At 35.8% G+C, this 22872-nt stretch overlaps 1 protein-coding gene across 1 annotated transcript in view; it reads right to left on the bottom strand.

Moving 5' to 3' along the window:
• Positions 1 to 22872, bottom strand: part of CFAP54 (cilia and flagella associated protein 54) — a gene marked incomplete at its 3' end in the record, with an annotated part of 92888 nt that overhangs the window by 49597 nt on the left and 20419 nt on the right. The window contains 13 exon segments of the mRNA XM_084205444.1: positions 973 to 1112; positions 2055 to 2148; positions 2858 to 2984; positions 3622 to 3711; positions 7128 to 7224; positions 7658 to 7798; positions 9803 to 9925; positions 11644 to 11799; positions 12750 to 12897; positions 14930 to 15072; positions 16043 to 16228; positions 18616 to 18708; positions 20936 to 21109. Coding sequence (XP_084061570.1) covers positions 973 to 1112; positions 2055 to 2148; positions 2858 to 2984; positions 3622 to 3711; positions 7128 to 7224; positions 7658 to 7798; positions 9803 to 9925; positions 11644 to 11799; positions 12750 to 12897; positions 14930 to 15072; positions 16043 to 16228; positions 18616 to 18708; positions 20936 to 21109 — 1712 coding nt within the window.

Genomic DNA, 22872 nt, shown 5'->3' with positions numbered 1-22872 from the left:
CTGTAAACTGATTCCTTTATTAATCTAAATTATTTTTATAGCTGTTTTTCACCTTTGAAATGTGGGCAGAATAGTATACCACAATTTTGATTATATTATGCAGCATTGCTATTCTGTAAGACACAAAAGAGTAGCTGATGAAAACCCAAGATAGGTTTAACATCCCCTCTTCTGCTGAAAGTCATGAAAATAATTTTAAGTAAGGTAGGGTTTCTTCTCTCAAGGAGGAATAATAACACTTTTGGATGGTTTAGGTGAATATTTAGAAGATTATATGGAAACTCTTTTTAGGTTATTTAAAACCTTTCCAGAATCAGTTACATGATTGCTTATATGCAAATATTTATAGTTTCCTATTTGCTAATTACCCTAAGTGACAAAAGGACCAAGTTATGAATACTACACATTCTTTCAGGTCAGAAGCTAATGTTATCGGCAAGTTAACCAAATATAAACAAATACCTGCCAAAAGAAGAGGTGAATTTTTTTTAATCAAAAACCAGTTTTGTGGATGCTACAGAACAGATAGTTCAAAAAGACTAGCACAAGGACCACAAAAATCATTCTGAAACTACTACTACTATTATTATTTATTTAATAACAAATATTTTTATTAGATTTTTAACAAATCAACTCCCCAACACAGTGTTAAAAGCCTTATAATACACAGACTATCAGAGCTTTTCTGCCTTGATGAATCATCATGCTCAACTAACACAACTGAAATACAATCTTTGATTATTAATACAAAGACTTGAAATCATTAACAGCTATTAAACAGAAATGCAACAGATTTTGTTTCCTGGAGTGGAAACTAATTTTATATTAAACTACATCAGAAAAATGAGAGGACTGTGCAGAAATTAGTCTCTTTAATATAATACAAAAACTAAAATACACACTCAATTGGAACCTAAATTTCAGTAAAAATATTTTTTTCTGTATATGAACATGACAACTGTGTTAATTTACTTTTGTGCTTCTGAAGATTTCATTGCATCTGGATTTTTCATTAAATATTCTCTGAGAGGTCCTTTCTTAGGCACAGCTTCTTTTGTTGGTTTCTTTGAAGGTGTTGCCCTTGGTTTCCCTGAAGGTGGGGTAGTCTTTCCCTTTAAAAAAAAATCTTGCATCAAAATCTTAAATATACTTCAAATAATTATTTATACCTACATTATCAATTACTTGAGGTACAGAGCAGTTTGGCTTACGTAGGAACAGAGCATTAAAAAAAATTCTGGAAATGGTTGTCAATATAAGACTGCAAAAGAAATACTTAAAAGTTCCAGAAAACATCATCATTTTTCTGGAAAGTACATGTCAAATGCCTGACACAAAGAAGCCATCCAGGTCCCTAAACATTTTTTTTTCATATACCAGTATTTTCATCACAGAAATAATGATAGTTTCTGCTCCTAATATTATAAACAGTAAAATTTTGCAATGCAAAAACTGAGACAGATTAGGAAAAGGGTTTTTCTGTCTCAGATGCTAGCAGTATTTCAACATTACTAGAGGATTATGAGGGAGAAAACTCTTCCTGAATAATCTTAATGGATTTGTATCTTCCAGTAAAAGTAAAAATTTATTTTAAATTAATTCTGAACAAAAAGCCTTTACTGTGCAATTAGAACATCTGCACAAGGAGTTAACCAGGAACAATTACTCACAAAAAAGTCTAAGCACATATTGGACAAAGAGGCCTGAGCTGATCTCCTTTTCTGAATGTGATTGTACCCATGACATTTCCTATTACCACCATGTTCTTTTAAAGGGAGTAAGGAAAGGCAAGTTTCTTCTGATTTCAGAATGCCTTATTCTGACTCATCTCAAATTCTCACAATTGTTGGTCTTTCAGATGAATCCCATGCCAACTTTTCTTCCTGGTTTTAGAAGTGCAGAGGTCAGCTGAGGACTAGAGTTTGTATACCAAATTTTAGGAACTGTGGATGTCTCTAGATGAGATTTTTATGAGACAATTTTTGAAAAATTGCTTTGTTCTTATGGTATTGCTACCCAGTAAAAACATACAACTGCTTAAAAATAAAACTCACTTTCTGAACTCCTGCAGCATTTGTGCTTTCTCCCAGAGTGAAAGATCTTGCTTGTGTTAAAATTCCATCAGTACCGAGAAAGCTCTCATTCCTCCTGATGAAAAATATTTTTTAAATCATCATAATTATCATCATATTAAACTCCTTCCATAGTAAAAGATAATGTTTGGGAACATATAGAGCACATCATGCAATTCCTATTTCATTTGCAGTTTTAAATTCAAAATACTTTTCTTCATCCTCTTAAGAAAATAGGAAGTGTTAATTTTCAACATTTATTATAGAAATCTGAATTTGTGAGTAACAGCTATATCACCTTCCTAATGCCTAGTAAAATTAAATAGTTTTCTTCATTACCCAAAATATACTACAGAATTTTGCAAATATTTTCTTCACATCCTATTGTTTTGGTCTCTTACAACCACAATTCCTGTTCCCTAAAATATCTACCTCATTTTCACTGATTATTTGCCTTTCATATTTTAGAAATACTGATGTGCTTTTTTAAAGGTAAGTGCCTATGATTTGGCTCCACTTATCTTTTCCCCACAGAATTTTTTTGACACTATAGTAGGCCCTGATCAGTTTGCTTTTGATTTAACCCATCATTCCTTCCCAAGCTATACCACCACCCCATAATAATAGCGGTGTAATCCATGTTTGTGGAACTTCTGCAGACTAGGAGTCATGGAAATTAGTCCTGATGGGTCTTCAAATGGGTAAAACTTTAGAGTTTCTTTTGGAACTGTGACTCTCATGAGCCTAAGTAATAGTTTTTCACTACTACTGTAACAGAGATCTACCTTTTCAAGTTATTTTCCACACTCTCTGCCCACTCCAGAACACACTGAAACTTCTCTTCATTCAGGACTTTGTGCAAAAGTTGAACGAAGAACTCAAGGAAACGTGTGTGGGCTTTGAATTTAAGCACTGCAATAAAGTAACAAATAACACAGGTGTTTATGCCATAACAGAATTTTGAAGTCAGCCAGAATTACAGCTACGTATGCCTCAAAGCATTTATTTATGTCATGTTGTATACTCATAGTGACACTAAAATCAGGGATACACAATGGCAGTTGCTAAATGCTTCTTGTGACTGGGCATCCAGAATCCTAAGCTCTTTCTATTTAATACACTCCTAGAATTTCAAACATTATAGAGACAGATTTCTGTGAACTCCTCTTCCAGTGAAATAATTTAATGTGGAATTGGGGTACCTCAATTTTAAAAGAACATTCCATACAAAGAGAATCTTTGAAAGCTTGGTACATTTTTTTAATTTACTTGTTTCTAAGGTTATTAGAAAACATACATGATTCAATTTAAAATATTAATATTTTATATACTTAGCATGAACACTCCAAATAATTGGTTGCATTCACTTCTCAATGTGTTTATTCTGAGAACTTTTTATAAGCTATGTTTCACTTGATTTTGTATATTTGAGAACCAAATTAAGGTAAGATTCTCAAGAGCTTAGTCCAAGCAGAAATGAGATTGCTTTACTGGCAACTTTCTGAAGTAAAGAAGCCCTTACAATTAATATAAACACCAACTACCCTACCTTCTCGATAAGCAAGCTCTGATGTCCAACATGAAATTACAGGGTAGAGTAAAAAAGGAGATTCCTTTCCTGTAAGCCGTGCTCCAGGACCTGCATCAATAACAGAATGAAATCCATTATAAAAAGCAGTGAGAATATATGATAGAAACTACACTTATAACTGATAAAAAACCCCCTTCTCTAGCACAGAGTTTGCTTTTCAATCTCTCACTGTCATGAGAGAGGATGTCTGGAGTTCATCAGAGGTCAAACAAAGACCAAGGAAAATCATATGTGGAGAAGAATATGCAGAAAGGACATGTCAAAAATGTATTTAAGGCTATACAGCAAGAACTGATCCCATGATACTGCTACTGATGAATGTTTACATTCATGCTCTGCATATGGATAACATAAGTAGACAGAAGATTCTTTTTTCTTAAGCTAAATATTTACAGAAACAGATGTATTGAAATTCAGTTATATTCTATAAATAATATACTTTATATAGAATACACAGATATGAACAGTATACAGAATATATAGGACATAACTTAGATTCAGGCTTCTGGCAGTTAAACACAACAGCTGATTAAACATTACCAGCTGAAAAGCACCAAAACAATGTTACACGTACTGCTTCTTTTTCCTTAATTAAAAAAAATAATCTAGAAATTTTGTGCTTAGACAAGTCCTGTGGTTGAAAATCATCAATGCAGCAAATCCCTGAAAAAAGCAAGATTAAAAATGCACTCTGGAACCAGCTGTAATTGTGAATCAATAGCTACAACCTCCAGTGAGAGCAGTCAGTTTAGGTCTGTTGAATGTAAATAATGTCCAACTAAGCAGGAAAGCCAGCAGGAAAAGCAGACTTTTTAACATTTTCTTTTTGGATACCCTTTCTTAGTACTCTCTCCCATTTTACAAGTTCAAAAATATGTTGCTCCAAATAAGCATTTTCAAAAAGAAAAATATGTCCCAACACTTTTTTAATGGGAAAATATTTGAAATTTCAGAATTTAAATTGTACTTGTTCCAGATTGCAAGGCAAGATGTATTCTATTGCCATCTGTATGGCAGTTTCTGGTGTCAAGTGGGCAATGCTCCTTTATCTCTCTTCCTGAGTGATCATAATCAACAGGGGGACATCTGCTGATAAGGGGCTATGGAATGTCACCCCATGACTGATAAGAACTAGAGCATCCCATTGTGAGATGCTCCGCCCAGAGGGAGGAGCCAAGCAGTGCCATGCAGATATAAGCTGCAAGGTTCTGACACCAGCACAGCCTTTGCTCCACTGGACTCCCCAGAGGAAGAGCGGCTGCTTCTACTTCCACGGATCTGCAGACGAAGTATACACTCCTTTCCTACAGGACTCCCTTTCTCCAACAGAACCACGCCTGACACTCCAGGAGGACTGCAGCCCCTTTTCCAACTGGACTGCTACCAACACCCCGACCCACAGGGTGTCAGGTCGTGTTCTGACTCTGACAGTGTTGTTCTGGTGTACTGCATTGTTGTATTTTATAATTTTATTTTTTCCCTTCCCTATTAAAGAACTGTTATTTCCTGCTCCCATATTTTTTGCCTGAGAGCCCCTTATTCATATCAATTCGGAGGGGTGGGGAGGGTTTGCATTCTCCATTTCAGGGGAGGCTCCTGTCTCCTTTAGCAGGCACCTGTCTTTCCAAACCAAGACAGTACTGCATGTGAAATATTTTGCTTTTCTCTTCTTTTGAAAGAAGCAGATTCAGCTCTTTTCCATTTTTCTTGTAGACTATCATTAATGGAATGCTAAGTGTTGATCCAATTATAAGGATTTCCTATGACAAGGCTTTTTCCAGAACTTTTTTAACAGCATGCCTTACAGGTGCGCACATTGTCCTAAACCATTAATACATATTTGTAAAGACAGCTTACATGGCCACATCAAAAGGCTTCTTCTTTGTATCCTGAAACTATTGACAAATAGGCTATTTCAACAACAGAGCAGACTTTAGTGATCAATTATTTGCCAGCTACTGAAAATGAGGATTTTTTTTCTAGCTGATCAATCCATTATTTAACTTTCTATTAAGTAATCAACATGATTTTCAATTAACTTAGAGAATTCTTTCCTTACTGAATTGTTCTGCAGGAATGCAGGCATCAGTGTGAGCAAAAATGAAGGATTATTGCACAGATAATGGAATTTTTCCATCACCCTTTATCCTATTTTTTCACTAAAATGCATTCACTTCTGAACAAATGCATGTACAGAGGTGATGGATGATAACTAGAACATGAGGGGTGTGGTCTTGCAGCAAAGGTCAGCTGCATACTGGGCTATACTAGAAACAGCATGGCCAGCAGGTCAGGGGATATGACTATTCCCCTCTATTCAGCACTTGTGAGACCACATCTAGGTCACTGTGCCTGGGTTTGGGCAATGCAGGACAAGATACCAACACAGCCAAGTTGAGAGAAGGACAGCCAAGATGACAAGGAGCTATGGAGTACGAAGAGGCTGAGGGAACTGGGTTTATTCAGTCTTAGGAAGAGAAGGCTAAGAGGAACCTACATTTACCTAATAGGAGGAATACAGAATGTGGAGGCAGACTGTCCTCACTGACAGCACAACAGGCAATTGAAACAAGCCAGAAATCAGAAAATTCTAAAGACATATAAAGAAAACCTCTCTAACTATAAGAGTGGGTAACTATCAGAACAGGTTGCCCATGAAGGTTATGAAATCTCTTTCTTCAGAAAGATTCAAAACTTGACTGAACAAGCCTCAGAGCAAGCTGATATAATTGTACCTGTTTTGAGAAGGGGATTGGAACAAATACCTTCCAACCTGTACTACTCTACAATTCTATCCAGGCTCCAAGGAGTACAAGGAGTATAAATCAGCAGTGTCTTTGAGATTAAGTTCTAACAAATTTTCTTTATAATTCTTACTTGTTAATTCATCTAACTTTGGCAGGATTATTGGCCAGAAAATTGTTGTGCTTGATCCAGACTCCAAGACATTTTAAAATACATTTATTCATTCCCAAGTTAAAAGGTAGTTAAATACTAGCATGCATGCAATTCCCTCACAAAAAGAACAATTTCTGTTAACTTTCTTCAGGGAGAGTTTTCTCCACTGAAATTTCCTGCAGTGGTCATTAGCATTGGTGGGGTATTAAGAGAAGCTATAAATGGACAATGGTCTTTGCCACTGCATTTTCTGATTTAAGATGATAAAGCATGCCTAAATAACATGGAATCCAGTTTAAATAGATTGGAAGAACATAAATATTTGCAGAACTGTTCCACAAAGCAACATCCCTTTTAAAGAAGAAATGAGTGTTCCAGTAGAAATGACAAAAATATGAATACACACATCATCATCAGGTGATCATTACCAAGATCATTATTGCTTTGGTTGAGTCTCATGGAAGATATAAGAAATAAAAGTACATCTTCAGTAAATGTTGCTTTTTCAAACAAACCATAGAAAACTCCATAGACAAAGGTAAGATGCGTTTCAACAGTACACCTACCTGGTTCTGTCAGTTTGAGTAGATTTGATTCCAGAGAATTTAGATTTTCTGCTGCTTTTGCCATTGCAGCTAAATGGGATGCCCTTGAGGAACGTCTCTGAAATATTGAATACTTTGTTATGAAAGCTTAGCTTTAACTTAACTAAAACCAGCTTGTCAATATTGGAATTTAGCTTAGACCACAAGTCTTCTAAATTTGTATCTTATAACTTCATCAATATTGTATTATTTTTCTTTTCTGATGAAATAGAAATTATGTTCATAACTTTTTTAGCACAGCATATGTGTCAAGCATGGGGACTCCCAATCTCTGGAGGTGCTCAAGCCTGGGCTGGATGGGGCACTGAGCAACCCAGTCTAGCAGAGGGTGTCCCTGCCCAAGGCTGGGGGTTGGAGGTAGATGATCTTTGAGGTGCCTTCCAACACAAATCATTCTATGATTCTAGAACAAAAAAATTAATAAATCTAATCTTCAAAATAATAGAATACAGAATTTAGAGAAAAGAAAAATTAAAAACCAGAGCAACTACTTTTACTGATTTGTCAGTGCGTGTTTCTTCAGTTTTCACATCTCCTGACTGGCCAGGTAAAACTCCTGGTGAGATCAACAATTTCTTCCCATAGTTAATGATAATTGCTGAAAGTTCATACTCTTTCCATGAATGCAGTACCTATAAAAGAATAATCTGTTATACAATCTTTTGCTTACATGATATGTAATATTTAATTACTGTCAACATATAATTGTCAAAATGCATGAATATTATAAATATAAATTAATTACTCAATATGCAAGTTTCTTTTAATAAAAAACCCAGGACTGTAGACCTGTAAAATAATTGGAATTGCAGATGTTATCTATGTGCTCTATTCTGCTTAGCCTATCCCTCAGAGAATAGACAGATTTACCCAGAAGTATCTATTGCTGTGATTGACACTCTCCCTGTTCTCAGGCAGTACTGCTATCAAAGAACATAAAGGGTAACTAAATGATCCTCATTTGCCTCTCTGGTATCAAGCACACATTTTAAAATCCCAATTGTATTGAAAGGACTGGTGAAATTTATTTTTAAATTGCAAAATTTATAAATTAACAGTGTAGTGAATGTTTTTCGATGGCTTAATCTTCTTTAGATAGAGCTCAAAAGACGCAAGTGCTTCTACTATGTGCAAGCTAACTTCACATCAGGATCTTTGGCTTTGTGATCCTAAGTACAGATTACCTTAGCATAAACACAGTACATGACCTGACTGTAAGTCAAAAGAAAAACATATACCATGCTTTAATGAGAAGCATTTTCAATTCACTCATTCTCTTTGCTGTTCTGTATGCTATCCTGTTGAAATGCTACCTCTAGGGGAAAAAAATCAGGAATAGAAGTGGCAGTCAATTAGCTGAGGAATCCAACAACAAACAAACACTTAATCAAGGTTTCAAGGCTTCTAATAGGCTTTATTGGCTCTGATAGCATTCACCTGGGGCCAACACCTGTGGGGCCAGGAGCTCCCTCTCAGCTCAAATCTAAGCCTACAGTCCCTGCTGGCTCCTGTATGGCAGGAATGTTGGTCTCCAGCCTGGTGCAAGTCATGCCTGGGTGTGACAATGGATCGCTAGACTGGGCACCTGGCTCATGGACCAACTTCTGAGCTTGACCTCAGACTGTTCCCATCATGATGGACCAGCCTGCTGGGCTCTGTCTGACCCTAGCCACCTCCCCAGGCCTTATCCTCACCTGTGGACTGACTTCCCAGCTTCAAATCTGACCTGCCTCATCACCACAAATTTGCCTGACAATGTGGATGCCTGAATGTGGATACCAGGTGCTGCCCTGTCAGCCATGGCTCCTGGCCTCACAGCCATGCTGGCCTTGCACAGCATTTTTTGGGTTATTTGGTACTGATCTGGTCTTGTGAGTTTAGCACAGAGATTCAGCTCCTATAAAGACCAAGCTGAGGAATCACCAGCACGGGGCAATCCCTCAATCCTTAGCCACAGCTCAGCTTCAGTATAAGCTCTTTGTTGAGGTGTACACAAAGCTAGAGGAAAGCTGACTTTTTCAGTATCACACATTTATAATAGCAAGTAATTAACTGCAGCATGTCCCTATACACGAGGGAAAAAAATCCAGTACCGTGTTTCTCCTTATCTCACTAAATAGATTGAGTATCCGAATCGTAAATGTCATCTACAGATATATATTATGGTGGAAAGTCAAGGTGTTTTTATTTTTGCCAGCATCCAAGATTAAACAGTATAAAGTCTCTTGTATCTAATTATCAACTAAAACAGATATATTAATCCGAATAAAACTACAAATATGGCTTATTTGCAATAAATAAACTTTTAAACTTATATATTACATCTATGTCTTATTGAAAATAGTATAACCTTAAATGTAAAATTATACACAATCATATAAAATGTAGATCTAATAACATGGACTAATAGTTTTAGACTATTTTCTGAATAAATAGTAAAAAGTCAAAATGTCATTGCCATAAAAATGCACTGATTCAACGATACTAATAAATGTTTGTATGCCTTTAAGATTTAAGATTGCTGATTGTCTAAGATATCATTCTGAAGGCCAGCTTACTAAATCTCTTTTTTTTTTCCCCTAAATGATAAGAGCTGTATCTCAAATTAAGCTGTAAGGACAAAATTCACACCATACCTTTGCTGTATGATATGAAGCACAAGCTATCATATGCTGAATACTGTCATAACATCCTTCCTGTCTCCTTTGCAAAGTAGCACTTGGAATTTCTTGGAGAACAGCCAAGCATTTAATGAGGATCTGTAAAACAAGGGTTAAAACAAAATTTGGAGTCTAGAGCACACTTACAAGCTTGAACCTGTCTACAGCCCATTGTATTTCATGGTGAACTTCAAAAATACTTTAAAATCTAATGCATAGGATAAAACACTAGCTGTAAAAATTACAATAATTAAATTTCCATTTAATTGAACAGTGTCATGACTTCAACCAGTCTTTTGGAATAAATTACATCTTCACATAAAATCCCAGATATATTAATATACAGATACAAGATGGATATTTTTACTGATTTAACTAACATGGAATCCAAGAATGTTTAATTCAGTGAGATGACAATCCTACTAGAGGACTGTTTAAAAAAATATAGAGATGGTAAGAATATCAAATAAAAAAACATTTCCAGTATGTTGTAAAAATAAAATGCTTCTTTCCCCAATTTTGGCCATCAGAAATGAAAAGAACATGTGGCAAAATTATTTTTCACTTTACTTAAGAAATCTGAAAGAGGAGCCATTTCCAGTGGCTAGCTGTACCTTTAGCAGGACACCAACACAGCCAACAGCATCTTAAGCAAGAAGCTATCCCTGTATTCAAATAGATTTATTTTTTTTCCTAATCACTCTTGAATACTTAACAAGGCCTTAAGTGTCCCAGCAGTCCTTCCCTGAGCATTCTCACTTGAGATCTCCCCTCATACCCTGTACCCAGGAGCCCAGGAGTGGCAATAAAGCTTAGGACAAGCCTGCAGTCCCTGCTTGAGCTGCGGTACTGCTGTGCTGGTCTTCAGTTCTTTCACCTGGATGGACCTTGGACCTGTGCTGTAGCCTTGTCTCCAGCTTCAATTGGCTTCAATTCCTGCACCTCCTGACTTTTTCTCCTGGATGGAACCTGGGCCAGCCCAACAACCTCACGCTCCCTGGACTGTCCTGGATCCTCTTACCAGCCCCCTGCTCTGTCTGCCACATTCAGATGCTGCTGGTCTGTGCCTCACCTGCAGTGCGGTCACCTCATCCTTTCTCACAGAGCGAATATACTCTTATTGCTGCTCCCTAAAAAGGCTACCTAATTACAGGAAAAACATTTGCATGTTTCTACTGTATGCCTGCTGAATCTAAAACCCACATCTGATGCTTCATAAAATGTACTCTGTTTTTGAAGAGAAGGTGCTTGCTTCTGTAAAGTAGCACATGCCTGAAAACTAAAGACTGCATTGTCAAAACACAGAATAGCTTTTTCTTTAAGAAGAAAATAGAACTATATATGAAGCAAACATTCTGAATTTAAAAAAAAAACCAACCCCCTCCCCAAAACAAACAAACAAAAACAAAAAAAAAACCCCACACCAAAAAAAAAAAAACCAAAACAAAAAACCCAAATCAACAACCAAACAAAAAAATCACAGGCAAATGCTGCCTCTCTTTCCTCAAAATATCCATCTACAAATAACATTCAAGTAGAAATTAGATTGCAATTTCTGCTACAGTTTAAAATACCAACAATCACCCTAAAGAAACAATTGATACTCTGCAGTTACTTCATATTTGAGAGCAGAATGTGTGCAGCTTACACCAAACTTAGATGCATTTGGAGACATATAAAATTGTAAAAGGCTTTTCTTTCATCAGCTAGTCAAAGCCTAGGCATTTAGCTCTCCAACTGCACTGCCTATTCTCAGTTTAATTTGAATCACTGTAACTGCAGGACCTGACAGCTGCTTTATCTTAAAATGCTCTCACCTGAACTATTGGCACTGAAAAAATCTTGTGATAAATAAGTGGGGCGAGGAGACCATAACATTGTACAACAGACTGCAGGGCGTAACTTGGATCATTCAACCAGTTGCTAAGATCAATTGCCACAGTCATTCTTTCACATTCTGCTAATCTAGCTACCTGTAAAAGAAAAACACATTTTGATTTAAATATTCATTCTGTTGTTAAACCATTTGAGAGTAGAAGACAGATGTTACTGCAGTTTAAAAAGCAGGATAAGCAGCAAATAATATGAAAAGTTTAGGAAGGAATTTAAATTTACGCCTGTTAGAAGTATGTTAAAAAACACATTATTCCTGATACTAAAGGAAATGATTGCTCTTGATCTAATTGTGCCCTCTGAGTTTGCCCATATAATTTACAAATTGAGGCTGATTAATAATCTCAAACTATGTGGAGTGGAAATTTCACATGCTAGCCTCTCAGAGTCAGCTTCCCTTCAAGTTATCTGTTGCAGTCTTTGCAAGTGAGAGTTAATCTTGTAAAGTCACAGAGTAATCAACTGCTCACATTTTTTTACAAGTACTTCAGCAAAGAAAGAAATAGAATAGGAATGCAATAAAACAGCATGCAAACTTGACTATCCAAATTTTAAAATGGGTGGTTTTTGTCATTAACATGCCATTATACTATTAAAAACTCTGAAATAAAATATTGCTAATTAAAACCATGACACCCTGTTAGAAGTCACATCTTAATTAAAATACATGTATTACACAGCATAAATGTTTAAAAATAAAAATTCAAGTTAGATCTTTAGGAGACAAAAATAAAAATTATTATACTTCTTTCTTATATTATAGTCTACCACCACTGAAGTAAAGAAAAATCCTTCCTCAGTAGGAATCAGTGGGCTTTGGATTAGGCAATAACTGATTCAGAAACCATCATTCCAGCAGGATGTAAATAACCAACAGCTTCTGAGATACCTCAGAAAGAAAAGCCATGTAACCCACAGAAAATGGAGTATTCTGTAAATAGGATTAGTTGATTGCCACATCTATCTTGCAGTGATGAAATAAAGCTGATGAAAAAGTAAAATCTAATATATTATTTCAAACCACACATACTTGCTCCTTATAAAATATCTCATTGCAACAGATGGAATCACAGAAGAGTGCTCCTTCCATGACACTAATGTCAGAAAGAGCAAATATATTCCTCAAAAAGAGATGCAAGGTAATAGGAGAAGCCTGAGATACAGCTTCAAAATGTAACCTACAAAATACAAAAGCAAAAGAACAGTAAAAGCATGTTAATTATGATTCAGATCTTGCATGCCTGACACTACATTATAATAAAATGAAGTCTTTAGTTTTAAAATTATGGACAAAAAGGATTACTATAACTTCTTCTAGAAATAAGAGTTACATCTAACTCTTGAATGAAAAATTTGCTTAAAGTTCCTCAATTAAAAGCTAAATAAATAAAAATACAACTTCTTTTGAAAATGCTATTCACTTTCTACTAATCTAAGACAACTTTTCCTTATTTTCATCATCTAATCCAGTGAAACAAATTTTGAATTGTCTTTGAAAACTTCAGATGCTACAGCTTATTTGTTTTCACTGTCTCCTTTTACACATTGTTCTACTGTATTGTGACAATGATACATGCAGTTGTGAAGTCCATTACTAAGTATTACTAACAGACTCCTTTTCAACACTTATGTCTTATATTACAAGTCTCAAAAGAATCTCTTCTCTTTCGCCTGCTTTTCTGTCAAGATATTTTTTGGTTGGTTTTTTTTTCCTGTCCTTGGGGACAGAGGAGCATTTGTAATCGCTGTCTTTTTAAAATATTTTTGTTACAGAAAAAATGTTATGATTTTGAAGTAAAAGAAATAAATTCCTTCTCCTCGATTGTATTTATTGAAAGAGACGGAAACTCGAGGAGGAAGATCAAATAGACCCATTCACTCACTTGACATTACCAAGATACCACCACAAGGGCTTCTGGCTGGAAACACAGGTTTCCTTTCCTTCAGGCTCCCTCTGCTGTCCCTTTACGGAGTGCAATTTCTTACCTACTGCTCAGAAAACCTTAAACTGCCTGATACCGCAGCAGTGAAAATCTTCCATGTTAATTAAAAGAAAAAAAAAAAGAGAAAAAAAAGGGAGGGGCTTGGCCATAACCGTCAGAAAAATCCCCAGAACTGCTTTGCAGAGCTGCTTAAAATTTTCTGCCTTCATCTGATTTATCTGAAAATAGACTTATTACAATGTTATCTCTAGAGCTGGATATGTTAAAATAATTGCTTATGAAAAAATAGTAATGATAAAATAAATGCAGAAAACAGCACAATGACTATTGCTGCTTTTGTTGCCTGGCCAGGGATAGATTAAAAAACCCCACATAGTCATGAAATAGTATGTATAGTGATTTTCTGGCAGCATCAATGCAGTCCACAGGCTGTAAACCACAACTGCTGCATGTAACACCGAGACCCTTGGCGCATTTGTATGCCTGGTATCAGACATGTGGTGGCACTTGAAGGGCAGACACTGAAGTTGATTATTTGTATTCAGCTATATTGGATGCTAATTTATTATCAAATCATAAATAGCTGACTTACACATAAAACTATTTTTCTTATAATATTTCATGTCTATTATTGGATTAAAACACCTTATATTTGGGATTAAGTTCAGTTTTGATGTATTTCTGAACCTGGATCTACAGAATTTCAGTAAATGTAACCACAACGTTTCTAGCTGGGCAATGAAAAACTTCTATAATTATGGTTGAACATTTGAATTTTTTTCATAAATAAATTAATTTTAAATATCTCTAAAGACCTTTAGCATATGCAAAGATTATTGGCACATTATATAGCTACCCCAAAACAAAATTAGCAAGAATTTACCTGTTTTGGTTGTTGTTCTTGACAAAATGTTCACAATTTGTGAGATCTATTACTCTCTTAATTGGAAAGTCAAGCACCCAATGCATATGATACATTTTGTATATGAAAATGCATCACACAAAACTAGTACTCACTTTGGAAATGTTTCACAATTATCTTAAAAAAACAGCCATTACAAAGAATTAGGTGTGTAAATGTTAGCAGTGCCATAAATAACAAAAATCCTCTGCTAATTATAAACCTTTTTTTCAGAACATTTTTCATATCACAAGCCTGAACAAAATTCAGGAACAAACAACTTGGAACTCTTCTAAATAAAATGTGCACATCTATAATAAAAACAATTATAAATAATTATTATTTTAATTTTGTTTCACCAATTACCTTTTTCCAGATATAGTCAAATTACTACTTGCAGAAATTACAGCTGCATTGGGAGGCAGTGGAGAAGAATCTGAGACAAAGTAATCCCACATTGTGGAAAATGCTGCTCTGGCTAATCTAAAGTTGCCCGTCTGATAGGCTATCTACAAAACAAACAAAGAGTGAGTTGACATGCTCATGGAATAACCAAGCCAGACAAAATTACAGGAAAAATAAAGTTTAAAAACTCCCCACAACATATAAATTTACAATTTCTCTAAGAATATCCTGACACATTTGAATAAAATACATGCAGCAATAATTGGATTTTACAAATATTAGTGTGGTTCAGATTCAGCATCAGGGAAAGCAAAGGGGTTCCTTGACTGCTGACCAATGCTCTAACAGCCCTGTGTGGAAAACTTTACAGGCATTGTGCTGCAGTTCTTGAAGGCATAAAAATTCATTTAGGTTCACTTTTGCTAATACTGCAGAGTGCCCTTCTGCTCTGAATAACAGAATGTAAACTAAGCCAAATAAATAGGCATAAATTCACGTGGACATATCTTACCCTGGAATATTTTGGGAAAGCTTCCAACTGTTCCCCATGATCTAGGTATAGGGCTAGACAATTTCGCTTTTCTCTGTGTCATAATCTGTTTTAAATATCCTTTTTTAAGAACACAAAATTATAATGATCTGACAACCTTTGTGGTCTTTCACACCATACTACAAAACTAATTTCAATAAGAAAATGGTTGGCTTTGATATCTGCTAAGTTCAATAATATTTTTATTCCATAATGACTAACAAGATGATTTCTAATACTTAGTCTCAACCACAAAAATGAAGAAAACCAAATTATTTAAAAAAAAAAAAGTTAAATGCAGACTGTAAAACAGATGGGTAAGAAAACTGAGTCCTTTCCATTTAACCTGACATTTTTAATAACTTTGAATTAAGAATGAACTTACTTAGATATACTATTTTTATGTTAAAATTGTGATTTGTGATTATCAAGCTTTCAGCAAGAAGGTCTCAAGCTGTTACCAGATGCAGTTTTGGAACAACTACTGAAAACAAATAATTACAGCCAAATGAAAGTAGGTGTCCATTATCATATTCTGACCCTACCTGAGTTAGATATGCTCGAACAGTAGAAGCAGAAAGGGGTGGATAGGCAAGGATTGGCTTAGTCATTTGCCCAATGGCATCCCCAATAAGTTTTCCATCTGAAGAATACGCTGCCACGGCAAATATGTATTTCTCATTGGCATCTAACCCTTGGACTTCTAAGAGAATTTTCCCATCTGCAGGTATCTACCAATAAAAATATTTTTCTTGTTAGACTCACTCAGATACCAAAAAGAAATCTCAAATTCTACACTTTAATTATTAAACAAACTGTTTAATGGTCTTGGATATAACCAAAGTACAATCCAGATTAATAGTATGTAATGTACTAGATTCTTGTATTAAATTCTTGAAAACTATGAGAAAAAATTAAATGATAGGTGAAAAAAAGGACCAGTTTTCTCTGGAATGCTGATATGTACACAGAGCACATAACCTAAGAGAACAGTTAAGTACCAAGACCTGATGTTTTTCTAAGATGCTTGTGTCCACTTGAACATTCACACAGTGATTGTCCATGCTTGCAGTCACTGAGGTGAAACACTGTCCCTGAGCTGCGCTTCCAGACAAAGACCATACTGCCCTCCTTCATACATACCACCTTCTTGTATCAGATATAGGCAGAGGTACCTCTAGCTCTTTTCAGCACCACTAACAGCATTTAGGAGTGTGAAGCAAACAACATACTTTCAAGATCTTTCATTTTTCCTTCAAGTAATTGTACACCTGCACTTTAACATCATGGCTCACTCCTAAGAGGATTTTCTGCCTTCCTCTCTGTGACCAAGGTGACTTACACAAGGAAGATTTAAAGACTTCAAGGGTCTTGAAACAGAAAACAAATGCCAGTGATGGAAGAATAATATGAGAATTGAGATCATCATAACACAGCGTCAACACAATGCTCTTATTCAGACAGTCTGTCCTTCATAAGGAGACCTCTGAACAACAGAAAACCTTTCAGGTTGCTGGGGCTGAATCCTGAACCAGCAAACCAGAAGTAAGTGTACAACAGTCCGCAACAACCTTTTATGATAACTTGATAGATCATTCATTCTATCCCCAAGAACTCTAAACTTTTTAATTGAAGTCAGCAGAGAGAGACTTTGTTTGCAGATCAGCATTTTGCAAAAGTATATCCTAATGCAAACGTTCCATTGCAAGGGTGTATGGTTAACCTCAGGTCCGTGTGTCTCCAGTGTCTGTCAGAGCTAAGATGGTCAGTGACTTGGATGGACTGCAGCAAATTCACAGAAAAAGCAGCTGGCAGTGGGGCAAAAGTCACCTGTCAAACACTTAATTCACCTGATAGGGGGTGAATTAATTCATTAATTCACCCCCTATCTAACTAATTAATTCAGAATATTGAAACTAACAGACTAAACATCACAGGAAGCTTAGTTTTGTGGATTTGATGATCAGAGTATCAGGAATAACATCCAAGCCTCTACTGCACCTACACACACCTTCTCTTCTCATACACTTTCCTTTAAGGAGAGAAGCCAGGGGAATGAAGGGCACAAATTCCCTCTCCATCACCAAACACAAGTCTATCAATGTTAGTATAGAGCTTGCTTACAAAGCCAGGAAAGGCTGAAACATCAGGCAAAAGAGATTGACAACATTCTTGTGTCACAAAGCACAGGGCAATTCCTTTGCCCTGCAAAGAACAGAACTCTTAAGAATTCCAGATACAAAAATGATCATTGAGGTGATCAATGAGGTGTTGGACTACAGAAGCTTAAGAGGACATGCTGAAGCTTTCTTGCTCCTTTCTTAAATTACAAAATGCACAGTGTTTGGATGGTTCATTGCTGTATACAGGAGGACGATTCAATAGCAGGCATGAGTGAATGAAAACCAGAACTTTCTCAGACTGTGCAGAAACACCAGAAAGTGATAAAGGAAAAAAAAACCTACCTAAAAATGCAAAACCAAACAAACAAACAAATCCAAAAACTTAAAGGTCAAATTGTAATGAACAAATAATGTAAAAGTAGCAAGACAGTCAACATGATCAGTCATAAGTAGTTAAAGATGCATGGGATGATTCACCACAACACATGTTCACAAAATGAAAGGGAAAAAGCATGAACCTAGAAATAAACTGTGTCTGAATGTGAAGGTTATTGAAAAGTTATATTACCATGCTGCCAGCATTAAGTAAGGCAGTGTCTTGTTTAGAAGAAATAGCTGATAGAAGTTACACAATTAAGAAGAATAATGAATTTTTATCTGTCTAGAATTTCTCTTTTTTGAATTCCTGGGAAGAGTAGTGTCTGGAGCACACTCTATAAATACTTCATATACTTCCTTTTACTTTTGCATTTCTTAGATCTCACTCAAACAGTCAAAACAAGGTACAGATTTGTTTAAATCTTGACGTTTTTGAGTAATTTATTTTCTTATTCAAAAAAGATTCCTGGAAGTTTTTTGGTGTAAAGATAGAAGAGTTTGTCAAAGGCTTAGCCAGTTACACAATTTTTAAAAATGTGTCAGATAGAAAGATTTAGAGAATTGGATTTTTTAGCAGGAAGAGATAATTAAATAAACAACTTTTAACTCCATCTTACCTGTTCTCCTGAATTTTGAAGTTTATTATTATTTAACCTTACTTTTGTATTACTTCCTCCCGCTACACAGCCCAAAATACAGTACCATGAAACCTTTGAAGAAAATGAGAACAAAATTAATTGATGCACAATATTATTTCCACTTTTTGCCTAATGCAGAATGTACAAATTTTGTGAAAACAGTCTCTGCAAAAAAAGTATAGTCTAACTGCACTAAAAACATCAATTAATTTATTTAGATGGAAAACTAGATATACTACTAGTAGCAATAAAACCAGATGATTCTCCATTATCCTAACCCCACCTTGAGTTACTCTATTCCTCAAAGCTATCCCAAAGCACAGACTCTACAGGTCACAGATTTAAAGTCACTTAGATCCATTATTCATCCTTGATCCATTATTCCTCAGTGGTGTTCTTCTAAAGTTGGCATTGGGCTCCAATTTAGCAAACTACTTGAGGACAGATCCTTAATATCAGACAAAAGAAATTCAGGTATGACATCCCTTCCTCCTGCTGAGGCTGCACTTGACCTCATTATCAGTCATCAATGAAGGTACAGAAAGGGCATCAGTCCCAAGAGTGAGCTCTGAGGGACCCCACTCATCACCATCCTCTACCTGGACACAGGACCATGGGCTACAACTCTGGCTGTGTCCATCCAGCCAGTTCCTTATCCACTGAATGATGATTCACCCATCAAATCCATGTCTCTTCAATCTGGAAATCAGCATGTCATGTGGGACTGTATCAAAGGCCTCACAGAAGTCTAAATGATGACATTTGTTGGTGTTTCCCTATTGACTGTTTTTCACAAGGTGTTATTAAAATGGAAGAGACTATTTGCAGCAAATGATCCTTAAGATCTGAAAATCTCACAGGTATTTTGACTCCTAGCACAGGAACTATATATGTCGAATTAAATCTGAGGCACTCATTTATCCTAAGAAACTAACTAAATCTCAAGCATTCAGTTAATAACTTCTACATTTAAAAAATACCTTTCCTGTCTGCCTAACAACTCTGTTAACTTCAGAAAAAAATGTCTTCTCGACTATCGGGGCTCAAATTATAAGAATAATCACACTTCGCCATCTAGTGGCCCAAGATGCTGCATTCACCCTCCTTATCAAACAAAATTAAGTTGGAACACATACTAAAACAAATGAACTACCAAACTTTAAAGTTTGGGGTTTTTTTAAATTTTATTTTAGATTCAGTAAGGACAAAAATTATAAACTATTCCCTAATTAAACTGTTTGAAATTTACTGATAAAATTGCAGGTTCTGAAACAACTGTTCACAGAAATATTCTTACCACTATTAGTAAGACTTGAGCTTCTTAAAAATAATCATGGGTATATACACATGATTATTTTGAAGAAGCTTGCAAAATCACAATGGAAATTTCTCTCTCAAGAAAACTGCAGCTAGTGAATTTTTCATACTTCAGCCTGTTTGAATCTTTTCTGGACAAGGGAAGGATAATAGGCTGATTTAGAACAGTCAGAAGGGATTTACTAAAGGCAAATCAGGGCTGACCACCGTGACTGGCCTCTGTGATAAAATTACTTGATTAGCAAAGGAAGGGAGAGGAGTAGATGCCATTTACTTTTCACAGTAGTGCATGGTAGGAGAAGGAAAAACAATAGATCTAAATTGAAGCAAGGGAGACTCCAACTGTACATAAGGAAAAAAAAAGTTTTCTATGAACATGCCCTTTTGGAACACACTTTCCAGAGAAACTGTCCCATTCTTGGAAGTTTTCAGAACTGACTGCATAAAGCTCTGAGCAAAGTGCTTTAGTTTCACAGCCAACCCTATTCCAAGCAGAAGGTTGAACAAGAGACCTCTCCTAATACCCCCTATGATCCACATAGTCCTGTGACTCTACATGTCCAACAGAAAGTAGATTATTTCCACCTGAACTGTGTCACTTCAACACTTCATTAACAGAGATTTTCGCATCACATGATGCAACAGTCTTGTCTCTCTTCAGAGGGTAACTAGGAGTATGTCATCCCCTAAGCAAGAAAATTTGCTTTTGATAAGTGGAATAAGTAAGTACTAGACAACAGAAGCACCAAGGGACATGATGCACAAGATTAAGAAAGTCTCACGCAAATGTGAAGATCAAAACAGTGAGTCACAGAGGAAAACTGACTCAGAGAGGGAAAAAAAAAAGGATACTTAATTAAGTCAGAAGAACATAATCCTTTCAGGAACAAAGAAAAATGTGTTGGTATAGCACTGTTGAAACAACTTTTTCTCTTGTGTATGGTTTAGCTATTTCTTATGCAGTCATCATGAAAAACATTACCTGAATATCTGAATCAAATGGGGCTGGTTTAAATGTCATGGAACAATGTGATCTAGAAAGTAACAGAGGAGGAGGAGGAGTCCTGCTTTTCTTCTTGCTGCTCATGGATTCTTTGAGACTACAATACAATGCTCTTTGTTCAGCTTCAACTTGCTCAATTAAAGTTAGTGCTTCCTATGATTGAAATGAAAACAAAAGAGAAAACCATTAAAATATAACAGTCAGACCTTTAAATTTTATACATTGTTTTCAAATTGTCATAGTAAATTTCACTGCTATGTAGTAAACTTTCAGTAGCTTTTCATATAATCCTACATCCTAAATGAGGATGAATGGTGTAAGCTTATATACACAGATTAATTTCATAATTAGAGAATGCTATGAAAGAAGCCTATCTAATTTTGGAAGAACCTATAGGAAAAAAGATAGTGATCACATAAAATGCTGATAAGCAATTAGTGCCAGCCAGTGGTTAACTCCAACAAGAAATAAAAAAGATATCAACTCCTATTAAGGAGAGAGCTGGAAACCTAATCTGTGGAATTTCTAGAAGAGCTGTAGAAGCAGTTGGACTGAATTTTTTGTACTTCAAAAACAGAGGGAAAAATAAAGTCTACAAATAAAGTAAAAGGAGCAGAATGTGGGTCCAGAAAAAGTAGGGCTAAGCCATTTTTCCCTTGGTTAACTGTAGACAGCTGAAAGCTGACTGACAGTCAGGTGTCAAAGACGTGGGGACACCCTGAATACAGTGATTATGTGGCCATTTAGTTGAGATCAAGGCTACACTTTTTTCTTACTTGACTGAAGAGCAAATTGTTAGGTTTCTTCACCTTGATTTCACTGCCAGTTCAAGAGAAACTTAACTTGCCAATCTAATATTAAGAACTTTATACTTCTGCATCTTTACTTGTGGCAGCTGTTCAGTGCATATCAAAGCCAAAAAGGCCAACTCACAGAGATGAACAACGATTACAGTTTGTGTGGAGACAAGAAATTACATATTCCTACATCTAAAAATTTTATTTGACACCTTTTAGTACCCTACACTGGACCAAGGACTTATGCTGAGTCTGAAAGATAAAATGAAAAAAAAAAAAATCCAAGTTATTGGTAATTCAGTGACAATCCTATAATCTTGCACCTTAACAGTTTCTTGTTTCTGTCCTCATACGTTTAGAAGACTACACCATAGCAGGTCAGATCACAAACTAAGCCTGGAATCTCATGCCCAAAAAATTATGAAAAGATTTCAGGTTTATGGTGAAATGAGTGAAACAGGGAGCTAAAATTTAATAGAGCCTTTTGCATACCTAATCATTTTTACAGCCCTACCACTCCACCTCATTTCCTCACCCTTTAGATTAGGGTTGCATCCATCCTAGTGAGACACACTACAGGAAGGATACAAGGTAAAGAACAAGATACAGAGTGAATCTTCCCATCACAAAACCATTCAGCTTTTGCAATCAGCAGTTTGAAGCTTCATTGCTTCCTTAAAAACTATACTTCTCCTTTGTAAGCAGTCCTGTGACACAATTTTTAACTAAAAGTATCATGGACTCATTTTTGTCTGAGGATATATTTTTGATTAGTGCAAGGGTGAAAATGCTCCCAGCTTGAATAAAGATGGTGTTGTGACTGAGAGTGGTACTGCATGACCTGTACTTCAGTAATTGTAGAACTTGGAAGATAATAAATGTGGCAGTGTTGCAAGATGAGCAAGAATAATCTTGCGGTTGAGGAAGCCAAATGTCACCATAAAAACCCCAAATGCTTGACCTGTGATAAAACACATTTTATCCCTGCCTCTGTCACAGACTTGCACCATGATATTAACTTCATCACATAAATTCAATATTCCAACTGGCCAATAAGAACTACCAGTATATCCAATTCAGTAAAAACCTGGACATCCAACTGGACATACAGAACAGGAA

Source organism: Fringilla coelebs (assembly GCF_963513975.1).
Source record: "Fringilla coelebs genome assembly, chromosome: 5".
Lineage (NCBI taxonomy): Eukaryota > Metazoa > Chordata > Aves > Passeriformes > Fringillidae > Fringilla > Fringilla coelebs.
The sequence above is the reverse complement of the archived record's forward strand: the minus strand, read 5'-3'. Positions and strand labels throughout refer to the sequence as shown.